This window comes from Pieris napi, chromosome 9, assembly GCF_905475465.1.
Source record: "Pieris napi chromosome 9, ilPieNapi1.2, whole genome shotgun sequence".
Lineage (NCBI taxonomy): Eukaryota > Metazoa > Arthropoda > Insecta > Lepidoptera > Pieridae > Pieris > Pieris napi.
Genome location: NC_062242.1, coordinates 4915817 through 4937728, shown reverse-complemented (window position 1 = coordinate 4937728; position 21912 = coordinate 4915817). Strand labels below are relative to the sequence as shown.

General features: G+C 34.2%; 1 protein-coding gene across 2 annotated transcripts; it reads right to left on the bottom strand.

The window, feature by feature from the left end:
* Window positions 1–16: 16 nt before the first annotated feature.
* On the bottom strand, window positions 17–21912 carry LOC125052353 (hrp65 protein-like). 2 transcript variants are annotated; one of them, XR_007117439.1, is made up of 14 exons: window positions 21755–21912; window positions 21495–21670; window positions 20764–21027; window positions 20380–20652; window positions 20012–20233; window positions 19623–19924; window positions 14664–14772; window positions 14259–14413; window positions 13712–13934; window positions 12954–13019; window positions 1678–1720; window positions 1328–1389; window positions 543–926; window positions 17–206 (listed from the first exon to the last, which is right to left on the bottom strand). XR_007117439.1 is itself a non-coding variant. In XM_047653143.1 (11 exons), the coding sequence occupies exons 2-11, from the start codon at window positions 21663–21665 to the stop codon at window positions 10693–10695; spliced, it is 1905 nt and encodes a 634-aa protein (XP_047509099.1). In that variant the 5' UTR covers window positions 21666–21670; window positions 21755–21912; the 3' UTR covers window positions 9810–10692. The 2 variants fall into 2 exon arrangements, 1 of the variants encoding a protein (XP_047509099.1); XM_047653143.1 differs by lacking the exons at window positions 17–206; window positions 543–926; window positions 1328–1389; window positions 1678–1720 and adding an exon at window positions 9810–10812.

The window sequence follows — 21912 nt, the reverse complement described above, 5'->3', positions numbered from 1 at the left end:
AATAAATAAAGGCAAATAATTTAATAAAACTTTATTATACTTATATAAACTTACTATACAAATATTCGATACGTAGGAACTAATTAACGAAAGATCTGGTATTTAAACAGTAAATTCCAATGTGAAAAATGATTAACAAATTGAAAAAATTAATTATAAAAGCCTAGACTAGACAGTTGCTTTTTAATATTTTCTGCGCTGTTTACCTGAAACCAAAAAAGAGCATTAATATTTCATATTAAAGCCAAATTACGACGGTGCCTTTGTATCAATGTCAGATATAATTCAATGACGTCATTATATTTCAGTCGGGAAAAGAAGACAAAAAAAGTAAGAATCATCATGTTAAGACGGCCAGGTAGCCGTTAGTTAAATCCATATATATTTTCAAAATATTCTTTAAGAAACAATAAGAAAAGTTACTCGGTCCTAACAACGTAAAGTAAAATAATTTAAGAATTCTAAATGTTAATTTTTGGTCCCTGATTTCAATCCTCAATTCTTCAGGCAAGATACATAAAAAAATACTTTATTTTACTTACCATAAAATACTTATTTGAATGTAGACAATGTTGGCTAGCGTCTGCGTAAGGTTTCTACTCATTGAGTTTGTGATTGTTTAATATTAAAGAAAAAGCTATAGCAATAAATCGACAAAGTGCTTAGATACTACAAACATTATTGTTTGGTAACAATATACTGTTTCTTAGCGTTCTTAGAAAACTAATCGAAGGAATTGCACTATTAATGTGGAAAATCTTGAAAATTTTTACGTAAAAACGATTATTAAGTCTTATTTATATTTTATGATTTGAGGATACATCTACACGTTATATGGAGCACATTGTTTTAAATAAGAAATGTATTTTTCAGTAACTCGGCAGCACAAGCGCAATTTGTTTTCCTCCAACGAAATCCAGACGCACCTGTAAAAGATAAATTATCCTTAAAAATTGTGAATCGTTCCTACAAGGATTTCTTTTAAAATAATAAACAGCTTTATAAATTGCTTGTAATCCGACCTTTGAACAACTTTTATTGAAGATACTTAACAAGAACTCAAAAAACGAGAGGTTATTAATGGACGTTCCATTAACTACCTATGTAAGTGCTTCATAAATACAATTCTTTAACATATGTATAATACATATAAATATAGAAAACTAAACTTCATATTACCTTGATATATGCAATATAGCTGTTTCGTATTCAGAATATTGGTTTGTACGTCATTATATTTCCGACGGGAAAAGAAGACAAAATGAAAAAGTATTCATCATAAAAGTGTACACAAATTCTTATATAATATAATTTGCGTTATACTTACTTTTGTCAATGTAGATACAAAGATGTAACCGAAATAGCACGACGAGCTGCGATTTACGCCTTCTAAAAAAAGACAATTATTTGAGTGGCTTTGTCAAAAAATCCCTTATATTACGACATTCTTTATATAATACACGAAATTTTTATTTCCAGGCCAACGTCAAGACAATATTAAAAATAACTTTATAATTTAAATTAGACGTCATTATTATAAAAGCATTCGTACAATGATTTACCGTTTTAGTTTTTAACGGTGCTAGCTAATTTAGAAATGAACACAAATTCATTGTTACGATTTTAATGTTTTCAGTTAGTTTAAAGCGGCAATATAACCTCTTAATTTAAATTTACCTTTAAAACAGTCCCAACTTTTTCTCTAGCTAAATACGGACACCTGAAAAACAAACAAAATTATTATAAAACCTAGAATATACTTTTATTGTTAAATGAAAAAAACTTTTAATTTAAAAATAACAATATTTTGTATAAATTATAAGTTATCAATGTAGATATATAAGTGAGAGATCCAAGAAAGATAATTTGACTATTTAATAGTTTTCCAACTTAAGTAATCGATTCTATAAATCGATAACTCAGCTGTACGCACAAAAAATAAAACCCAATGATGTATTCAATCGGATCTAGGTTTAAATTTATTGGAAATTAAGGAAATCCCGTGTCAAGACTGCCATGCTCCATCTGGCATCCAAATAGTTTCAGAAATTATTTTAGTTTTCATTTACGATAATAAAAATAAATGTCAATCAGGTTATCAGTAACAACTTAAATTCACGTAGTAAGGAAAAAATTTCTCAGGTATTAATCCATTACTTAAAATAGTTGCCATAATATGCAAAAATATTCCAAGGTTTTTTTAAACCAAATGGTTTTGTTTACATTAATACTAAGGTGTACTAATTTGAAGACTTTCCAGACAATCCTTTTGACTGTAATAGATATATTAGTGTCATAAAGATTAATATTTGCAGATGTAGCATTAATTTAAGCAGTATATTATAATAAAAGATCTGGTTGAATTGAACTTGATGAGCCTTCAAAGAAACGTAGCGTTTTGTGATATATAACATTCCAACGTAGAAAAAAAAATTGTAGTCCAATACCATTGCATAAAGAGTTGGTTAATAACATTTCGTATGTAATTTATTGTTGTTGTTGAGGTCAAAAAATTATATCACATTATGGCAATGAGCGTCGCTTAATTAACTTACCGCTTATAATTAATATAATATGCGTCTGTGTAGATATAAGAAACGGGAACGGCATAACTGTTTAGCTGCAGGTCAAGTCTCTTCCAGTTAAACTTTCTTCCTGATCTCCTCTAGATAATGTAGATGGTAAAAATAATAGCTAGAAAGGCCGAAAACATTCGAGGGGTAGTATTTTATCTTGAATTTGATTGAAGCATTCAAACTTAATATATGATTATATGGAAAGATCAATAAACATCACCTAACATGATCGAACACTTACGTTTACTTTGTTTTATAGAAGTCAAGGAGGAGGAACTATTTGGATTTTGTTTCTGGTTCGTTAAGCAGGAACAAATAATCAGTTTTAGCTAGTAATTAATTTTTATTTAGTGTATTGAATTCATGGTTTTTTATATAGAAATTAATAACCAGAATACACTAGAGATAAAACTATTTGGGAATGAGAATAATACCAGAATGTGCAATATTATAACTATCCTAGATAATTTATGGGAAAACCGTTCAAAAATGTTTCTGTGGAAATAGTTATTAGTTCATTGCGCTATAGCCAACAGGTTTGAATTCCCTGGAGTTTCACATGTTAATCGCCAAAGGTCTCCCAAACATATGACGAGTTCGTTTACAGTGAAGGAAGAATACAAAGAAATCTGCGACTGGTAGTTTATAAGGAACAAGTTAAGTCTACGTTGATTGAAAAGATATTGTAGCCTACTGCCATACTGATTTCTAGTTGCGGCTGCAAAGTTCATTTCAATTTACTATTCCAGTGTATTCTTTTAGAAAAAACTGAATGCTTTTAATAGCCTTATGTGGTTTTATAGTAATAATATCAATATTAATGTTATTTATTTCTCAATAATTATAAAGAAAACCCCGGCAAAAAAGAATTCATCTAAGTTTTGTCTGTCGCCTGTCGTATGATCATGTTCATCAATCGACGTCTTTTTTAAAGTTCTGAGGTACGTAGTACGTATACTTAATATAAATGATATTATCAAAATTCAGCTTTTCACATGGCTACTTGAATGTATGGAAACATCTTATATGTACTCATTTGCCATGTTGTGTTGCGTACAAACCAAGTCGCTGCGTTTTAAATAAATTGCCTAAGGGGCTGTCCATTAATCACGGTTTTTATTGTTTTTTTATTTTTTAACCCCTCCCTCCCCCATGGTGATATGTGGTGAGGTTTGAGACTACCCCCCACCAAAAATCACGTGTATTTTTTAGTACCTACAAAGAATCTTAATTTTTTTTATAATATTATTTTTAAGTACTGGTATAAAATATAATCTAATCCTATTCTAGAAAATTAAGGACAAAGGTTGCAGCTTGTTTTTGACTGTAATAAAAATAATATTAAATGAATGGTGTAATCATGCGAAAAACATAATATATTGTACATGAACATATTTAATGTACATTGCCGAGGATTAACAAGACTTTCTTCAATACTAACAACTGGATAAGCATCTTGCAAGTCAGTTATTGGCACTGTACTTTGTTGAAGATCAACGTCGGTTTCATCAAGCCACTCGGCGTCATCACGCGCACTACGCAGAGAATCTCTCTCGATCTACTGATCGATCGTTTTTCTAAACCGCTTTTCGGTTTAGAAGTCACGCGTTTGACGGAAAAATAAGTACGCGTGTTATCTTACTATACCCCCCTCCACCTTGTGATATTTCGTGATTTTTGCCGAACCCCTTTCGAACCTCACGTGATTAATGGACAGTCCCTAAACACAGTAAAGTGATGCAAAGTGTCGTTACCTTAACGCATCCCATCTCAGAAGTGGCAAGTCCAACAATGTGTACAAAAACCTGTTATACGGTCAACACCTCTGTGCAGCCAGTGTTAAATAAAACTTTTAAAAAATCTTTTGCTAGTTTTATAAGCTAATTCACATTTAGCAGTATGGTTTTACTCCATGTCGCTCCACCATTGATAGGGACTGTGTTCACCTCCAAATCCTTGTAAAATCTTTAGCATTGTAACAATGACAATAAACCATTTATTTAAACGAATTGACTCACATCTGGACGGTATAATTTAAAAAAGTAAATGTAAATTGACGATTCCTGTCTGGTAAACCTTAAAGTTGTACCAGACAGGAATAGTCTGTAGTATCGTCGTTCCTCAAGACCCCATACTCGGGCTATTATTATTCTTTATTCATATAAATGATCTTCCAGTTCCTGTGAGAGAGCTTCACAATAAAATAATGCCATCTCGAGTGTAGTTCATTGGTTAATTACCAATAATCTTATGATAAATAAAAATAAATATAATGATAAAATTAACATAAATTACAATTGTAAACTCTACAGTGCCCACATAGAATGGATGATTTGCTGACGCAGAAAATAATATCATCTTATACAGATACAACAAAACTTATCAATTATAGCATTCTTAAGTACAATGCATCTGGAATTATTTCGATATGTACTGTAGAAGCGAGCTGGCTCCCAGGAATGTGTCCAAAATAAATTTAAAGAATTACATAATGTTGCCTTGTCATGGTTAATTGTGATAGTTGTAACAAGGACAAAATTAGTGAACTAAATTCAAAGTCAAAGCTTCATAAACCAAGTAATTCACAGAAACGTTTTTTTAATAAAATGTAGTAAGGAAGTATGTAGAAAGAGAAAGCATAAACAACGGAATAAGTTAATTTCTGGATATTCTTGGTCTGTTCTTCTCATAACATATAGCTTAAACGTAATTTTTAAGTGACAACCATAAAAGATTACGTATAATAAAATAACCTTGCGATAATGTAATGATGATGAATGATGTAATGATTGTTATGTTTCCAAACTTTAACCAAGATTAATTTTCATATAGTAAAAAAATATATACAAATCATAACTGAATAATTTTTTGGCCGATAGATACAAAGCCGACGTTATAAAATCTGCAACAAGTAAATGTGGTCAGGTAATTAATCAAAATACACGTCGCTACTTTCAAGTTTTTGGGAGTACGTTAAAAATCCTCCAAGGGTTTTAACGACAAAAATGCTTTTTTTTTTAATGTCGGTAACTTCAGACGATTTACACCTGTTATTTCGTTCTTCTTCGCCTTGCGTGATAACGAATAAACTACGGTCTTATTCTAGGTAAGTTATGTTATAAGCATGGTTAGTTAAATATTAAAATAGCATTAAGTACAATGCTTTCAACGATAAATAATAAATAGCAACTGATCTATAATTAATAGGTATTTTGAGATATTTATAAAAGCTGATTGATTATGGAGTATTCGCACTTATAATATGCTCGCCATTCTGACTAATTCTAATGTTTGATGCTAGAAATTTAGGCATTTAATATTAAACAGTTCAAATGTTGAAGACAATTAAATTGATATAATATTACGCACATGATACTAAAATTCGAAACAAAATTAAATAAGACTGATCTAAATACTCTGTATAGAAACCATATTTCCAAAATTGTCATTGATCCAGTCAGTTTGCTTTCACACATTTGTTTAGTCTATATATACTATAGTTATTATTGGTACTTGTAACTACAGAAAGTTAGTTATAAAATATATTGAAAATTATTAAATAATTCAAACATATGTTATCATAATTCGAACATACTTACCCATTTGGAGAGTACCTAGTGTAAAATAAATAAAAAATATTCTTCTGTAAAAGACCACAACAGAATTCTAATACAAACATTTTTTAATGACATGAAATGTTTTAAAAGTTATACCACGCTGAGACGCTGATGTACATCGCGCTATTTAGATTTCAATCAACGGATTCCCTCAACATCAGAGTAAAAACACTTTTCTATAAATAATAATCTAGGTATCATTTTTTTAATTACATTCTTCTAGCAATGTTGACTCACACCAAATGACTTACTTGATTGTTAATATTATTATTAATTCTTCATTTCGATCGCGAGGGATAATTATTTATCCCTCGCGATCGAAATGATGAATTAAAGATAAAAAAAATTCAAGATGACTAATGATGATAACTGTTTGACTTGGAGAGTATTCATCTTTATCTTTATAAAACATCCTGACAAATAGATAGAATTCTTCTATATACTTGACACACGCAGTAAAATTTTGGTCCAAGGCATACCACGTTTTCCTTTACCGTACTGAGCAGTGCCGTATAATAAAAATCCATTGGTGTACAATCGTAATTCCAAGTTGGAATTACGTTATATTGGAATTTCCAACGCGAGCCTAGCCACTAAGCCAACTCTGCTCTTATTTATATTTTATATTACAGTATATAATACTGTAATATAAAATGTTGGTTACAACATTAAGCATTTCACGAATATTATGAATGCCCTTAGAAGGACCAAAATTTCAGTGTAAAGGAAACCATTTATGTTTCTCTTAGTCTTCTTACACTGCGGCGTCGTGTAAGTTCCTTTAAAATTATACTGTGTATTAATTGATGTAACATATTAAATAATTTAGTAGAGTACTAGTTATGTGTTAACTACATATATATATATTTTTATAACATTATGTTTAAAAGGATTCCTTATATTAAAACATGCACTTCTAGTTTGGTAATGCCGATGTATTTAGCAAGTAATAATGATAAAATTGTAGGTAGTAATGTGCTGCTACCGTGCTATTCTCTAAAATATATAACAGTGTAAACTCTATATAACGAAACTCAAGGGACTGTGCATAATTTGACGTTATAAAGAGTTGTCGTTAAGTTGAAAGAAGTAAAATCTGTAAATAAAAAGTTTATTTCAAACTAGTGTTAGTAAGTAATAACATAAAAACCATTCTTATTTGAACGCTATTGCGTATAGTCTGACGTCAGACGTCTTTTGCTGCACCAGTAATTTTGTTGTATTTTTACTTATTTAATTAATATCTTACGATATTGTGGTAGGGGAGCCCAAGAGGGGATTTCGGGATTTACTAAAGCGCGGCAGATTAATATATAGGGGGATACCTTGTACCCGGTTAAGTACCTCCACAAAATATGAGGCCCATATATAAGGCCGCCCGTGAAGGAGACAGGATCAGATTAGTAAAAAAAAATTGACCATCAGAAATTCCCGAGCGCGTCAGATTAAGGTAGGGTGAGTTAATTACATCCTAAAAAGTGTATATTCCACTAATCTGACAATTTGAGAGTGACGGAAAAAAGGGAAGGGCAACAAAGTTGTAAAAAAAAAACGTCATCTCGACATTCTCGAGCGTAGCTAATTTTTTTTTTATTTTGAAGGAAATAATTCAAGAATAATGAAAAATATATAATCTGACGATTTCCGCAAGCCGAAATAACAAAAATTCGTCGATAAACTTAAATGCGTGCAGCTGCGTGATGCCTACATTTCCTTAAACCGATCGGAATCTACTAAACGGCGTTCTAAATATTTCCCTCAAAATTACATTTCCTGTGAATTTGAACCGATTCGGACCGATAGATTTTGAGAAATTTTGAAAAATCTTAAAAAAATAAGAAATATTTTTTTTTAAAGTGGTTTCTTTATCGATCAACTTCAAAAACTAATCCGCCTTTGAGCTTGAAAAACCACGTCGATCGCCACCAAGCTGGTCAAAAGCGGTTGATTCGTTCGAGAGATATCGTGAACGAAAGAAACCCGAAATTTTTTCGGGATTACTCCGAAATTTGTGGTTCGATCAATTAAAATTACTTATGAGGATGATAAAACTGCGTCGAATGCCGCCAACCGCGTGAAAATTGCTTGATCCATTCAAAAGTTATTGCGGTTTGAAAATTCCAAAAATAGTGTTCTATGAAACTTCTATCAGACTTTCGAGCTGGGAGAGCTCAAATGCATAGAAATGTGATTTCTTTGAACTCAGCGAGCTCAAAATATCAATTTTAAGCGCCCAGGAATGGAATTAGCGGGAAGTTGCAGTGATGGCCGTTTAGGTGAACCGTTTTTTAAAAAAATTTTTGTCAGATCAGGCGAATCCCTCTAGATAATCGTCAGATTATGAGACAGTACGTTTAGAACATAAAGATGAACCACATATATCTTAATCTGACGCGCTTGAGTATTTCAAAATTGCGATTTTTTTTTTTTGCAAATTATGAAAATGGCCGTGGGTTTGCGTCCCATCGAAATCGTCAGATTAGTGAATGAGAGCTTTTTTTTTGGTTCACTTAACACTCCCTTAGAAAATCTGACGCGCTCGATAATTTTTATTTTTTTTTCATTTTCAACCCTTAAATACAACCACCCGCATCATGCAAACGATCAGATTAACATACGTACATTATTAAAAATACGTAGGGCATTGATGCTATCAATATCTGACGCGCTCGAGGATGTCCATGCAACAGTTTTTTTTTACATATTTAACAATCTATATCCGCTTCCCCCACCGATGAAAAGGTATATATCATATAACATTTTTTTCTTCTTATTATCTAAGCTTTGCATCCCAATAGGTCTCTACGACGCTCGAGTAAATCCCCATTTAGCATCGTGGGCTCCCCTACCATTGAGGCATCTTCGTGACGTGCACGTGCAAGCACAATCCCAATTTGTAAACCAAAGAACAGATTTCTTAAAAAGTTTCCTACGTATAATACCAACAGTCGAGTTTATTACGGACTAACAACACAATAAAGCGACAAAAGAACGTACTCCTATGTAGAGTGTATCATTGTATGAAGACAAGCTAAACCAAGCAAAGCCGAGTGATTTCGACGCTTTAGGGCGGTTGCCGTTAAATCGAGGGACGTGACATTGTATGTACATTGTTGACAACTGTATGTACATTTTTTTTCCACTGATCATGGTATTAGCACCCAGCAATTTTTGTACGTAGCGTTGTAAACATGGATATAATTAGTTCAGTGTGATACTTTGATAGGTACCACAACAATGTTATCACGTCAATCATCACAGCATAAATAATACCTATATATCAATCAATAGCAATTGCGATGGTGTGAGAACGTGGTAAATGGGCTTCGTTCGAGACATTTCTGATATTTATAATAAAAGTTAATTTCTGTCTGGTATATTATTGTTTATGTTATCTTGTGAATTAAATCTAAATAAATGAATATGTGAACTAACGATTTTTAACGGGTCCACAAGTTGCTATAGCCTTTTTTGGACATTTTAAATACGGCAAATTATTTTTGACATCTAGGATGTCTAAAAGAACTAGTATCATTTATTTGCATAACATTACACTTAATGTGTAAAAATTCGCTAAAAAATTTCGGGAATAGTATAAATTAATAAAATATAATAATAATTTTATCTAATACAAATTTATTGATATATTACAAATGAATTTATTGACTATTCAAAGAATTGAAAAAAATATTATAGAAAAGAACTAGTTCAGGAAAAAATCAAAGAAGGAACATGTGTATTACAAAAAGCTATTTTATTTTAGAAATTTTCAAGAGAAAATGACATTCTAATTGCACTACGCACTGTAAATATATACGCAAAGTATCATTGTAACTTTTATTTTTACAATTATATTCTTTCACGGCTTTTTTTAAAGCAATTCATGCTCGAGCATAATTTAATAATAGAAATTTAAAATTTTCTTATGTCTATTATACACCTAAATTGAACCTAAATAACTACTATATTAGTGCAAAAGTAATTATGTACCTATTCAATTGCGTTTAAACATTACAAATTTATTTATATGTTATAGTCGGAGACGAAGAGAAACTAGTTATTATATATAAATTAACTTTAAATATAAATTAAAATTTTAAGTATAACACATTGAGAATAAAATCGCCTGTTACTATAAGTTACTGTAAGTTAAAAGTGACCTATACTTATAAATATCTATGGAAAGTACAATCGTACTCATTAGGTGTTTATGTCGGGTAAACATAAACCATTTTTTTTCTAAACATCACTTATTTTAACTAATATTTAAGATTTAGTGTATAATATGAAAATAGTCATGATTACGTCTAATTGATCGCAACGCACATTTCGAATTATTCCAATGAAGTATTCGGTTAGTGAAAAATACGGGAACGCATTAAGTAACATTGCTGAATACGGATAAATTCGTATTAATAGCAGAGCCCTTTGAAGTTAGTCCCTAACCAAAACTTCCTCTAAATACGCGCATCACGAAGTTCGCGACGTCATTAGAATATTTAGAAACGACGACGTTTGTTTGGGTAATCGTCCATTGGGCGTCCTTCCCAAACTCGGTTCTGCGGCATGTCGTCAAAACCTCCACGTGGCATGTCGAACTGGTCTCTGAAGCCTCCGTCCTAAAGTGAGCAATCACAAAAGTGGAAATTCTAAGTGTCTAAGATCAAAATTCAAGTTTAAAAATAAAATTTACAAAACTAATACACGGCATTAACAACTCCACCTGTCTAGATTATTTGTTACAATTGCTTGCTTTATCATTATCGTCGACTATTTTCGCCTCGATTTTTAACAAAATCTAAAGCAAATTAGTAGTTTTGGCATATCTTTTCTGTCGTTTCGAGGTCGAGTTAATTTTTTATTTCTCGATTTAGAATACATATATCAGTAAGCGACGTGCCCTATGTATGTAAACTACAATTCATTACCCCATGAGAAAATTTAAAAAAATAATTATTCATAAGAAATCCCGAAAGAGGTCGGTATCTGTTAACACCCACCGGATCATATTGAAAATTCCTTATGTAATTCTATTAAAATACTGTTTGTCTATTAAAATCTGATTGTTATACAGATAAACACTTAATAGATTAGTATAACATCATCATTTATATTATTGGACGCGAAAATTTGACGCAAAAAATAACAAGTCATGGTTTCGGCCCATTTTTAAAAGTAGTATTTTATACGATAAACAACATTTTTAAAAGATCACTATTTCGATAAATAAGAAGGCTTAAATTTCAGTGTTAAATTCACATATTGGTATACCAGAATAAACATATTTGCATATCTAATCTTAAGATGATTCACTATTGTTTAATATTATTATTTATTATATCGAATCAAGGAGACTGAATCTGAATGGTAGAAAGATAATTTTTACATCGATTTCTAGAGTTAATAAGATCAACATTAAGGTGTAATTAACATACTTTCGTAATCAGTCCTTAAGAAAATAAGTATATCACGAAATTGATAGTATTTTTGGTAGATAAATTTGATATGCTGTACAGGTACAGCACGTGCAAAAAGTATTTCGGTGAAACACTATACATGTAGTATAATACAGAATTCAAGCCATGGCCTTTGCGCAGATAACTAAAAATAAGCAGAACTATATGATGACTAGTATCTCATTAAACATTTTTTGTCTTTATCTATCAGAAGCGCAATTTCAGGTGCATTCGATTTTTTTATAAAAGATCTCCTTAATAAAGTAAATTTATAAAAATGGTGTCAATCACCGTTCATTAGAGGTTTTCAGTATTTATCCGTAACACGATATTGTATAGATAGACCAGAGCCAAGTGAGTAAATAACAATGGCAACTCAGCAACACAAGACCTTTGAGGACTGTTTCTTCAAAATATTGCTTCGCACTGCGGAACTTGAATAAAATAATATTGACAATAATCAAACTTAGTCATTTACTGTGTTAAAGATTATATCAAAATCAGGTAAATGTTATAAACAAGACAAGGTAACATCTTGTTCAATTAAGTTAAGAACCAAATCGAATGAAAAAAGGATATTATAGTTTGCTAAATAAACGTACCGCGATAATGGTTGAATAATTCACTACGACGTGAATCGTTAACGTCGATAGTCAGTAGAGATGGAATATATTATATGAGATATATAATATCTTTTAGAGTTTCCGACGAGACACTTTTTTATTTCACATTTTTATAGTTTTACCGTTATTTGTTAAAAATTCTTTCTTTATAATACGTGTTGAAGATACGTGCAGAAAGTATTAGTAGTTGTGTACTAGTGTATGTACTATCCGTCATCATATAACCAATTATTATTATATCTCATGTAGAGAAAAATATAGTAAGAAACGTGATATCAGAAAGTTCAGTATTAAATAAGTACAGATTTAAGCCTTCCACAATCTACTAGTGTTCTTTAAAACATCGTTTACGTATAAAATGTATGTTAGGTATATTATTTTTTATTTATAGGATATTTTTGTGAACAGATTCAATATAAATGTTGTAAGTTTTATAAGATATCGATTAGCTTTATTTTAAAGGTAGTAGTCTCTACTTATTCTATATTGCTTATATGTCATAACTAAATAAAAAACAAGAAGTTCAATTTAGCTATTATTAATAAAGCTAAATTTCAGTAAAATTGCCTAGGTAATGTCACGTATTCAGGCCGTTCTGTCAAATTTACTAAATAATCCTTTATGTATAGAGAACATTAAATTATGAAATCAGTTTGGAATTTTAAATAACTAGGTACTTACCATTGGTTGCTGATTGTCAAACATGCCCTGTTCTTGACGATCAAGCATTGAGTTCAGTCTTTGAGCCTGTAACAAGTTTGTATATATTAGACCTGAAAATGTTTTAAAAATGTCTCCTATCAAAGCAATATTAATTCTGTGATTAATTAGGTGAGCTTTCAGTTCTACGGGCTTTTTACAAGCTTTACCCCAGCGGTAAAGATTTGTGATGTCTGTTTCATTGATTTTCTAAAACTTGTTTACTTTTTGGTATTTGTCTATAGGGGTGTAGTCTATTGTGAAGTGTAGTATAGTTAGTGTGTTTCTGCAGTATGAGTTTCCTAGTGTGAAACTGGGTTATTAAAAGCGTGTCAATGTAAATAAATAGATAATTTACTTATTTTCTAGATTACGAGTTTTCCCATAATTTCTAGGGTCTATAATTAAGTTTTGAGTAAGGGAGCGTTCTAGTAGAGCGAAGTATTACGTAACGCAATTTTTCAAGATTATTGACCCCCCCCCCCCCCCCCCCCCCAATTGTAACTCGCCGTAACGTTATTCAGTCCCCAAGTACAGTAAAACGTTTCGTGACCACCTAGTGACTCTTTAGTTACTATTATGTGGTGTAAGTCGAAAAAATATTAACAATAACGCGTAATTCAATCCCCGCCCCGCATCGTAACGTTTTACAAATGGACCCCCCCCCCTCCCAAAATACGTTACGTAATACTTGAACGCTCCCTAATTAAAAATGTGTAGAAACCGCAAGAAAATCCAACCTGCACAAATAGAGTGTTCTCCTGTTGTCTGCGCCGCAGCTCGTCGTCTTGCAGGCGCATGCGCTGCGAGAGCTCCTCCTCGTGCCTCATGAGCTGCATCCTCTCTGTCTCTCGGCGCTCGTCCGCCGCCCTCTCCGCCATCTCCCAGCTGCGCTTCTGCCGCTCCCTGTCTTGCTCACGCTGACGGAGCTGCTCACGGAGAAGTTCCGTCTCGTGCTCGTATCTACATATTGTATTCGCATATTATCATGAGAATCCCGATTGAGAAGGAACATTAAAACGCGCCAGTATTATAGAAAAAAATATTTTACTATACTTGTTATGTATGTATGTAATATAGGCTAAAGGGAACATAAAAAAATATAAACTTCTAAATTTGAGAAAGTTTAGTTAGAAAGTTATTAAAACACAAAAAGACAGTAGAATGCTAAAGACAATTGAATTTCCACACATTCGAGTTATCATGAGATGGAGAAGTGCACAGAAATATTAAAACATTAAAATTTTCTATAATGGGACGTGATAACAAACAGCTAAAATAACTTACTTGGCAAATTCCATCTGTGCCTCCAGTTTCTCCTCTTCAGCAGCGAGCTCTTTCTTGAGGGCTTCCTCTTTCTGGCGATGGAGCTCATGTAACTGCTTCCATCTTGTTCCATACTCATGTTCAAAGCTTCCAGCTTCAGCAAATCTTGGACCGACCTTACACAAGAAAATAGGTCTTAAAACTAATACAATTTATACAACTTCACAATACACAAAAAATTTCTCTTTAACATAACATAATATGCAATCTAAGTATGTATAGAGAAAACTATGTTCTATAATATAGTAGTAGTGAATATAAAACTCCATTATTTTATAAATACAATAGAATATAACAAAAATAGTTAAAATTTCTTTTTTTATAAAATAATAAATTTTATGTTATGAAAATTAAGGAAAAATGTACCTCTCTGGCTTTTAAATATTCTGGATGTTTTTTAGAAATATTCTTTTCTGGAAAACCATCAAACTCATCAGGTTCTTCCAAGTTTTCAACTATGACCGGCCGCAATGATCTGTAAAAGATTAGGATTTACAAAAACCATATACAAATTTCATGTTATATTTGTTTGGGGGGGGTCGGTGTTGGTCTTAGTGGGGCATAATCTATGTCAGGGAATATGCTCCTATAAAAAGCTAAGCATACCGAAGCGCACGCCTAGGCAATGGAGCTAGGCTATCAGGCGCGCACTGAAAGTTCTTCATACACGTCCACGCCATCTCTGTACTATCGCAGTGGTACATAGATGGGCCCACACTAGTTCTGCCTTGTGGGCCGTCTCCTCCGGGCAATGCTGTGATCTGCTACGAGCTCCATTCGCAAATACCTCGAGATCGCAGTAGCAAAGTATGAAGAACGAAGGCGAGTCTTCGGCGCCTTAACCGAACCAACTGACTAAGGGAAGACAACCCTGACAGAAAATCACAAAAAAAAAATGGAAGCAAAACCTAAAAACAGTATACCCCAGGAGGGTACCGGTGTAGCCGGAGAATCCCTCTCTGAGCCTTGCTCAGGCTGTCCCACGTATTCTGGGGGGGACAAAGTTTTGCTAAACAAAGATACACTCGCAGAAGAAACCTGTAAGAGGGTGGGAACCCAGGCCCCCTTACCAGTTAATGCTACTGGTCCTAATGTGAAGGATAAAAAGCTAGTTCAGCAAGCCTTTCATCCTAGCCTATTTCTGGCTCGACCAAGAAGCTCATCTCTAAGTTCAGTAGCAGATGTTAACATCCAAAGCCCGACAGCTCTATTGAATAGAGTGCAGACAAATTCTAAAGACATTTACATAGACAAACAGAATCCTCCTAACTGGCAGAGAGCACCGACACTAAGGAACGCCAAAAGGAAAAAAGTTTCCTCACCATCTCCAGATAGGATACCAGTTTCCAATCAATTCAGCGCCCTTCCAGTAGATCAGGAAGCAAATAATGATGTAGAACAAACTAAAAAGATATCTAAACCTCCGCCTATAATCCTATATGGTATTGAAGACCTAGCCAAACTTACCGAACTCCTGGAGTGTGCCGTAAACAAAACCGACTTCGTCTACAAAATAATAAACCAAAACCAGCTGCGCATAAATTGCGCCAACGTGGAGGTTTACAAAAACATAATAGACCTTATCCGTGAAAAAAGACTGATCGGACATACATTTAACAGGAAAGACAAAAAACCGTATAGAGTGGTTATCAAAAACCTACATTATTCAACTCCTATCCTTAAAATAAAAGAAGCACTGGAAGACACGGGAAACGTAGTGATAGGAGAAATAATAAATGCAAAGTATGGACCTGAAAAGAAACCTACATCTACATTTTTTGCAACCCTAGAACAAAGTCCGAGCAACAAAGAGATAAAAGGTATAAAGTACATAAACCACCAATCGGTCGTTATAGAGGAACCACGTAAAAGGAACTCCATAGTCCAATGCCAAAGATGTCAGCAATATGGTCACTCTAAAAATTACTGTATGAGGCCCTATCGCTGCGTGAAATGCGCGCAAGCACATAGAACAGCAGACTGTCCAAAGCCTGATCGAAGTACTCCAGCAAAATGCGCCTTGTGCCTCGGTGCCCATCCAGCGAACTTTAAAGGCTGTGAAGTATATGTAGAAATCCTATCGAGAAAATCTAAAAGGCAGTATACCCGCGCATCAAGGATAAATAATAATAATCCGGAACGACAACGCAGCTCTAAACAGATGGCACCTGAGATGAACACACTACCACAGTTAGAAAATAATAAACCTATTGGTGACAAAAACTCCCAGTCACTATCACAACCACAACACTTATCTAGGAACAAAGAAATACCTAACCACGGAAATTATCGATCAAGCTACGCCGATGTGATAGGATCTAACCAGAATACTTATAATACACCAAAACCTACAATTGAAGAAATGTTAGTCAAACAAGCTGAAAAGTTTGATCATATCTTACAACAAATGAGCACTTTAATCAATTTAATTACAACATTAGTCACGAAAATGTCCAAATGACTTCCCTAAAGATAGCTATCTGGAACCCAGATGGGCTATTGCCTAATCTAGAAGAAGTAGAAGTACTACTACACACACACAACATAGACATATTATTAGTGTCTGAATCTCACCTTACAGAAAATAACAGAGTCACATTACGTAATTTTAATATTTATGCTACAAACCATCCCGACGGAACTGCACATGCAGGAGCAGCTATAATTATAAGATCAAACATCAAACATTATGAACAACCACAGTTTCAGAAACCCTACATACAAGCTACAACGGTTGCAGTTATAGATAGAAACGGTACGTTTAATGTATCCGCCATCTATTGCCCCCCCAAGCACACTATAAAAGAAGAACATTTTGAAGAGCTTTTTATATCACTGGGGCAGCGATTCATAGCAGGAGGTGATTGGAATGCCAAGCATGTTCATTGGGCCTCTAGGCTAACGACAACAAGAGGCAGAGAGCTTAAGAAAAGTATAGATAACAACAATCTGACAGTGATTTCAACGACGGACCCGACCAACTGGCCGACTGACTCAAACAGGCTTCCGGACGTCATAGACTTTTTCGTCATGAAAGGCCTGTCTAGACTTTCTTACCAAATACAAACTTGTTTAGACTCGAGTACAAACCATGTTCCAGTTATATTGACTATTGGAATAACTGCCTTGAGCAAAGAACACAGCCTTAAATTGTACAATAAACGAACTGATTGGAACTCATATCGAGAACTGGTCCATGACAGACTAGACCTAAAAATTGCCTTAAAAAGTGAAGCAGACATTGATCACGCAACTCGCTTACTAACCGAAGTGATCCAAGAAAGCTGCTGGATGTCCACGCCCGAAATCACTGCTCGTCTGCCACAGAGTAAGACCTACTCGGACACCATACGACAAAAAATATTAGAAAAACGAAGGCTACGTCGAATATGGCACACTAGTAGACTGACATATGACAAAACGGCGCTTAATAAAGCGATACGTGATTTAAAATCCCTAATATCCGAAGCTAACGAAGCAGCCTTGAGTAAACACCTGGAAGGATTGACATCAACAAAAACAACCGATTACTCGCTCTGGAGAGCCTGCAAAAACCTAGCTCGACCACTACACCAAAAGCCACCACTACGAACGCAGAACGGGCAGTGGATTAGAACGGAACGAGAAAAAGCTGAAGTTTTTGCCAATCATCTCAGTCATGTATTCAAACCGAATGACCCCAGGCCTAATGTAGATGAATCGGATATCGAACTAATAATTGACCAAGACCTGCAACTTGATCTACCATTAAAACTAGTGAGACCACGGGAAATTAATCGCAATATCAAATCTATGGACAATAATAAAGCGCCGGGCTATGACTTAATAGACAAAAAGGTCCTCGAAGAATCACCACGCAAAGTGATAGTGTACCTTACAATGCTGTTTAATGCAATCCTAAGAGCTGGGTACTACCCAGACTTATGGAAGGTATCACAAGTCACTATGATCCACAAACCTGGAAAACCGATTCACGAAATAACTTCATATAGACCCATTAGTCTGCTGCCTATAATGTCCAAATTATTTGAAAAATCGCTACTACACAGAATGCTGGACATAATAAAAGAAAAGCATATCATACCAGACCATCAGTTTGGCTTTAGGCAAGAACATGCAACAACAGAACAAGTCCACAGAGTATGTAGAAAAATAAGAAACTCCCTCGAGAGGAGAGAATACTGCTCATCTGCATTTCTAGACGTACAACAAGCCTTTGACAAAGTGTGGCATAAGGGTCTTTTGTTTAAAATAAAATCCTTATTGCCACACACATTCTATAGGATTCTACAATCGTACCTGTCTAACAGACTATTCCAAGTTAAAGAAGGTGCCAGCACATCCGGTTTTTACGAAATTTGCGCAGGTGTGCCACAGGGCTCAGTCCTCGGACCCGTCCTGTACACACTGTATACATACGACCTACCACAGAGCCCAGAGATTACTATCGCCACCTTCGCTGATGACACGGCTCTACTTACCTCCAACAGAAGTCCCATTCTAGCCTCTAAAATTCTACAAAATGGCTTAAATAAGGTAGAAGACTGGTTGGCCAAATGGAGAATTGCAGTTAGTGTGTCCAAATCGGTGCACGTCACTTTCACGCTCCGAAAGGAAGACTGCCCCCCTGTCACTCTAAATGGCACCCAATTACCACATCAAAACACAGTCAAATATTTAGGAATGCATTTAGACCGCAGACTCACCTGGAAAAAACATATTCAAACAAAGCGAGACGAAATTAACCACAAATACAAGGGTCTCTACTGGCTAATGGGACGAAATTCAAAACTATCCACTGACAATAAGTTGCTCTTGTACAAAACCATTCTCAAACCCATATGGACATACGGAATACAGCTTTGGGGATCTGCTAGTGCCTCAAATATAATAATAATACAAAGAGCTCAAAATTACATACTCAAGCAAATATCAAACACCCCATGGTTTCTCAAAACTACAGAAGTCCATGAATTTCTTAATATGCCCATGGTAAAAGAGGAAATAATCACACATGGGTATAACTACAAACTAAGACTTCAAAAGCACCCCAATCAGCTAGCAGGACAGCTAACTATACCAGAAACTACTCGACGACTAAAAAAGCGGCGAGACATTTTTGATCAGGACAACCCAACAGACTGAGTTTAAATAAGAATAGGCAGGCTCCGCTGGGAGTAGCGCCTAACACGTCAAAAAGCTCTCAACGTATCTACTTATAGTCGCAAAGACTGATTGTATGATTATTTAAAAAAAAAAAAAAAAAAAAAAAAAATATTTGTACTAAATATTACGATTCGTTATTTTGCTTTAAAAAATACTTACGATGTTAAAAAGAAGCATCGTTCAGAGCAATTTCTGATGGCAGCGAGAGCACTGGGTTTTCGGGAGAACTCCACTATTCCTTCACCCAATGTTTTCCCTCTTTCATCCACCCTCACGTATGCTCTTTCGATTTTTCCGAAAATTTCAAATGCCTTGTACAAGAGTTCATTCGAGACAAATGGCGGTAAATTCTTAATTCGCACGGCACTGTTGTGTGGAGCGAACCGCACTCTCATAGATCTTCCATTCTTCATTTTACCATCTAATTCACGTTTTGCCTTCTCAGCATTAACTCTGTAATCCTAAAAGCCAAAAGCACTGTGTTAATACAGTATAGTAGGTTGCGGGAAAATAATGAGATGTTTACCATCTCATAAAAATGTACATACCATTTTAATGAAACCAAAGTTCTTTTCCTTATTTAAGAACAACTCTGCAGTTTCTCCAAACTGGTTAAAGAGATTAAGAAGTTCTTCTTCTGTTACATCATTGCAAAGATTACCAATATACAGTCTACTTCTTCCGTTAAACTTAACTTCAGGTTGTTCAATGGTTGGCAATTCGAGGAGGGGCCCCACGAGGTCCTTTAACTTATTAGCCAACATGTGTTCCTAAAAAATAAACAAATTATAAAACTATGAAAATAGATGTACCTTAAGCTAACCACCTAGTTAAAAATATATACTTTACTAGATTTGCTTGAGATATCATTGCAATTCATAAATTTTTTCCACTCATTAATTTTATAGTTAATTACCTCTCTTTGTGCTGGTTTTCCATCAAACTGCCCCCCAGCCCAATTGTTAGTCCTCTGTTGATTACGAGCTGGGCCCTGTCCAGGTGGGCCTTGGTTTTGTCCTCCTTGGCCTTGGCCTCCTTGGCCTTGTCCTCCTTGGCCTTGTCCTCCCTGACCTCTATTGAAATCTCCCCTGGGACCACGCTGTTGTCCCAAATTACCTTGCTTGTTACCTTGGTTACCTTGACTCCAACCACCTTGCTTCCCAGGGCCACCAAAGTTACCATTAACATTCTGTAACATGAAATAAAATATTGTTATTTATTATTCTGTAAAACTAAAAAAACAAAAAAACTAAATTAATATAAATGAAAAAATCCCTAAGTATAAGAAAATAATTATTACCTTTTGGAAATTAGATTGGTTGTGATTGATGATAGGTTTTGTTTCATTAGGAGTAGCCTTGTCAACATTATCTTTAGACTCTTGCTTCAGGGCAGAATTCTGGTTTACTTTTGGTGTTTGCGGTTCCTGTGGTTTTGGCGGAGTCTGCTGTGGACTAGGTTTTTGATTTTGTTGATTTGGCTGCTGGTTGATAACCTCTTTTTCTTTTGGGGCTTGTTGGGTAGCCTGCTGCTGTGGGGCCTTATCTTGAGTTACTGGCTTTACCTGTAAAAATAAAATTTTAATGTCTAACTTAAAAACTTTACTTAATTAAATATAACTATAACTTACTTACATACTAGTTTGGAACATATCATGAATACATTTAAAACAAAAAGTCAGATCCAAGTTCAAATCCAAGAACTCCAAATATGTTAACATTAAAAATTAGATTACTGTAAATTAGTTTTTAAAATAGCAAGTAAAGAGAAGAATGTGAGCAAAATTAAAGTGTTACTTATTTTACCATATACCTATGAATCAAAAATTTTGAGAGCTTTGATATGCTTTAAGTTCTTGGCAGTTTCTGGACTAGATTAAAATTGAAATAAAAATGTACCAACAAAGCTTTCAGATGCAATTAAATAGTTGACAAGATGGCGGCCTCATTTATTTCCATTTAGCCGCTATGGACTCCATACACCACAATGTTATTAAAAGAGAGTAAGTAGCCAAAGCCGCCACGTAAATACCTCGTTAGGGCGTTGACCTCCTTGTTGAGTCGAATTTCTGTGATTGTGTTCAAATCTAGAGTTTCCTCGAAAGCCTCCACCTCTGTTTCCACGACGTCCACCTTGTCTTTGGGGTTGGGGTGGGCCACCAAAACCTCTGTGTCCAAAGTGATTCATAGCTTGGCCTTGCATTAAAGCTAAAAATTAAAACGCATTGAAAATCATAGACGCCATCGCGTCTCATCATGTATTTAACATATATGGTTATTAATAGTACATACCTTTACTAAAACCTGCGAGGCAGCAATGAAACCGGTTTACAGAAAATTGTTAAGATATTTAATCACATAAAAAGGAGAATATTTAATAATAATTAGAATACAAATACGCAGCAAGCACATCAAATACAGTGAACGCTTGACACTAAAATGGCGGCGTA

Coding starts and splice junctions, on each gene's coding strand:
- LOC125052353 (XM_047653143.1), bottom strand. CDS start 21,665: ATGCAAGGCCAAGCTATGAATCACTTTGGACACAGAGGTTTTGGTGGC. Junction 20,653..20,763: donor ACCAATCTAATTTCCAAAAG/GTAATAATTATT, acceptor TTCATGTTACAG/AATGTTAATGGTAACTTTGG. Junction 13,935..14,258: donor GCACAGATGGAATTTGCCAA/GTAAGTTATTTT, acceptor TACAATATGTAG/ATACGAGCACGAGACGGAAC.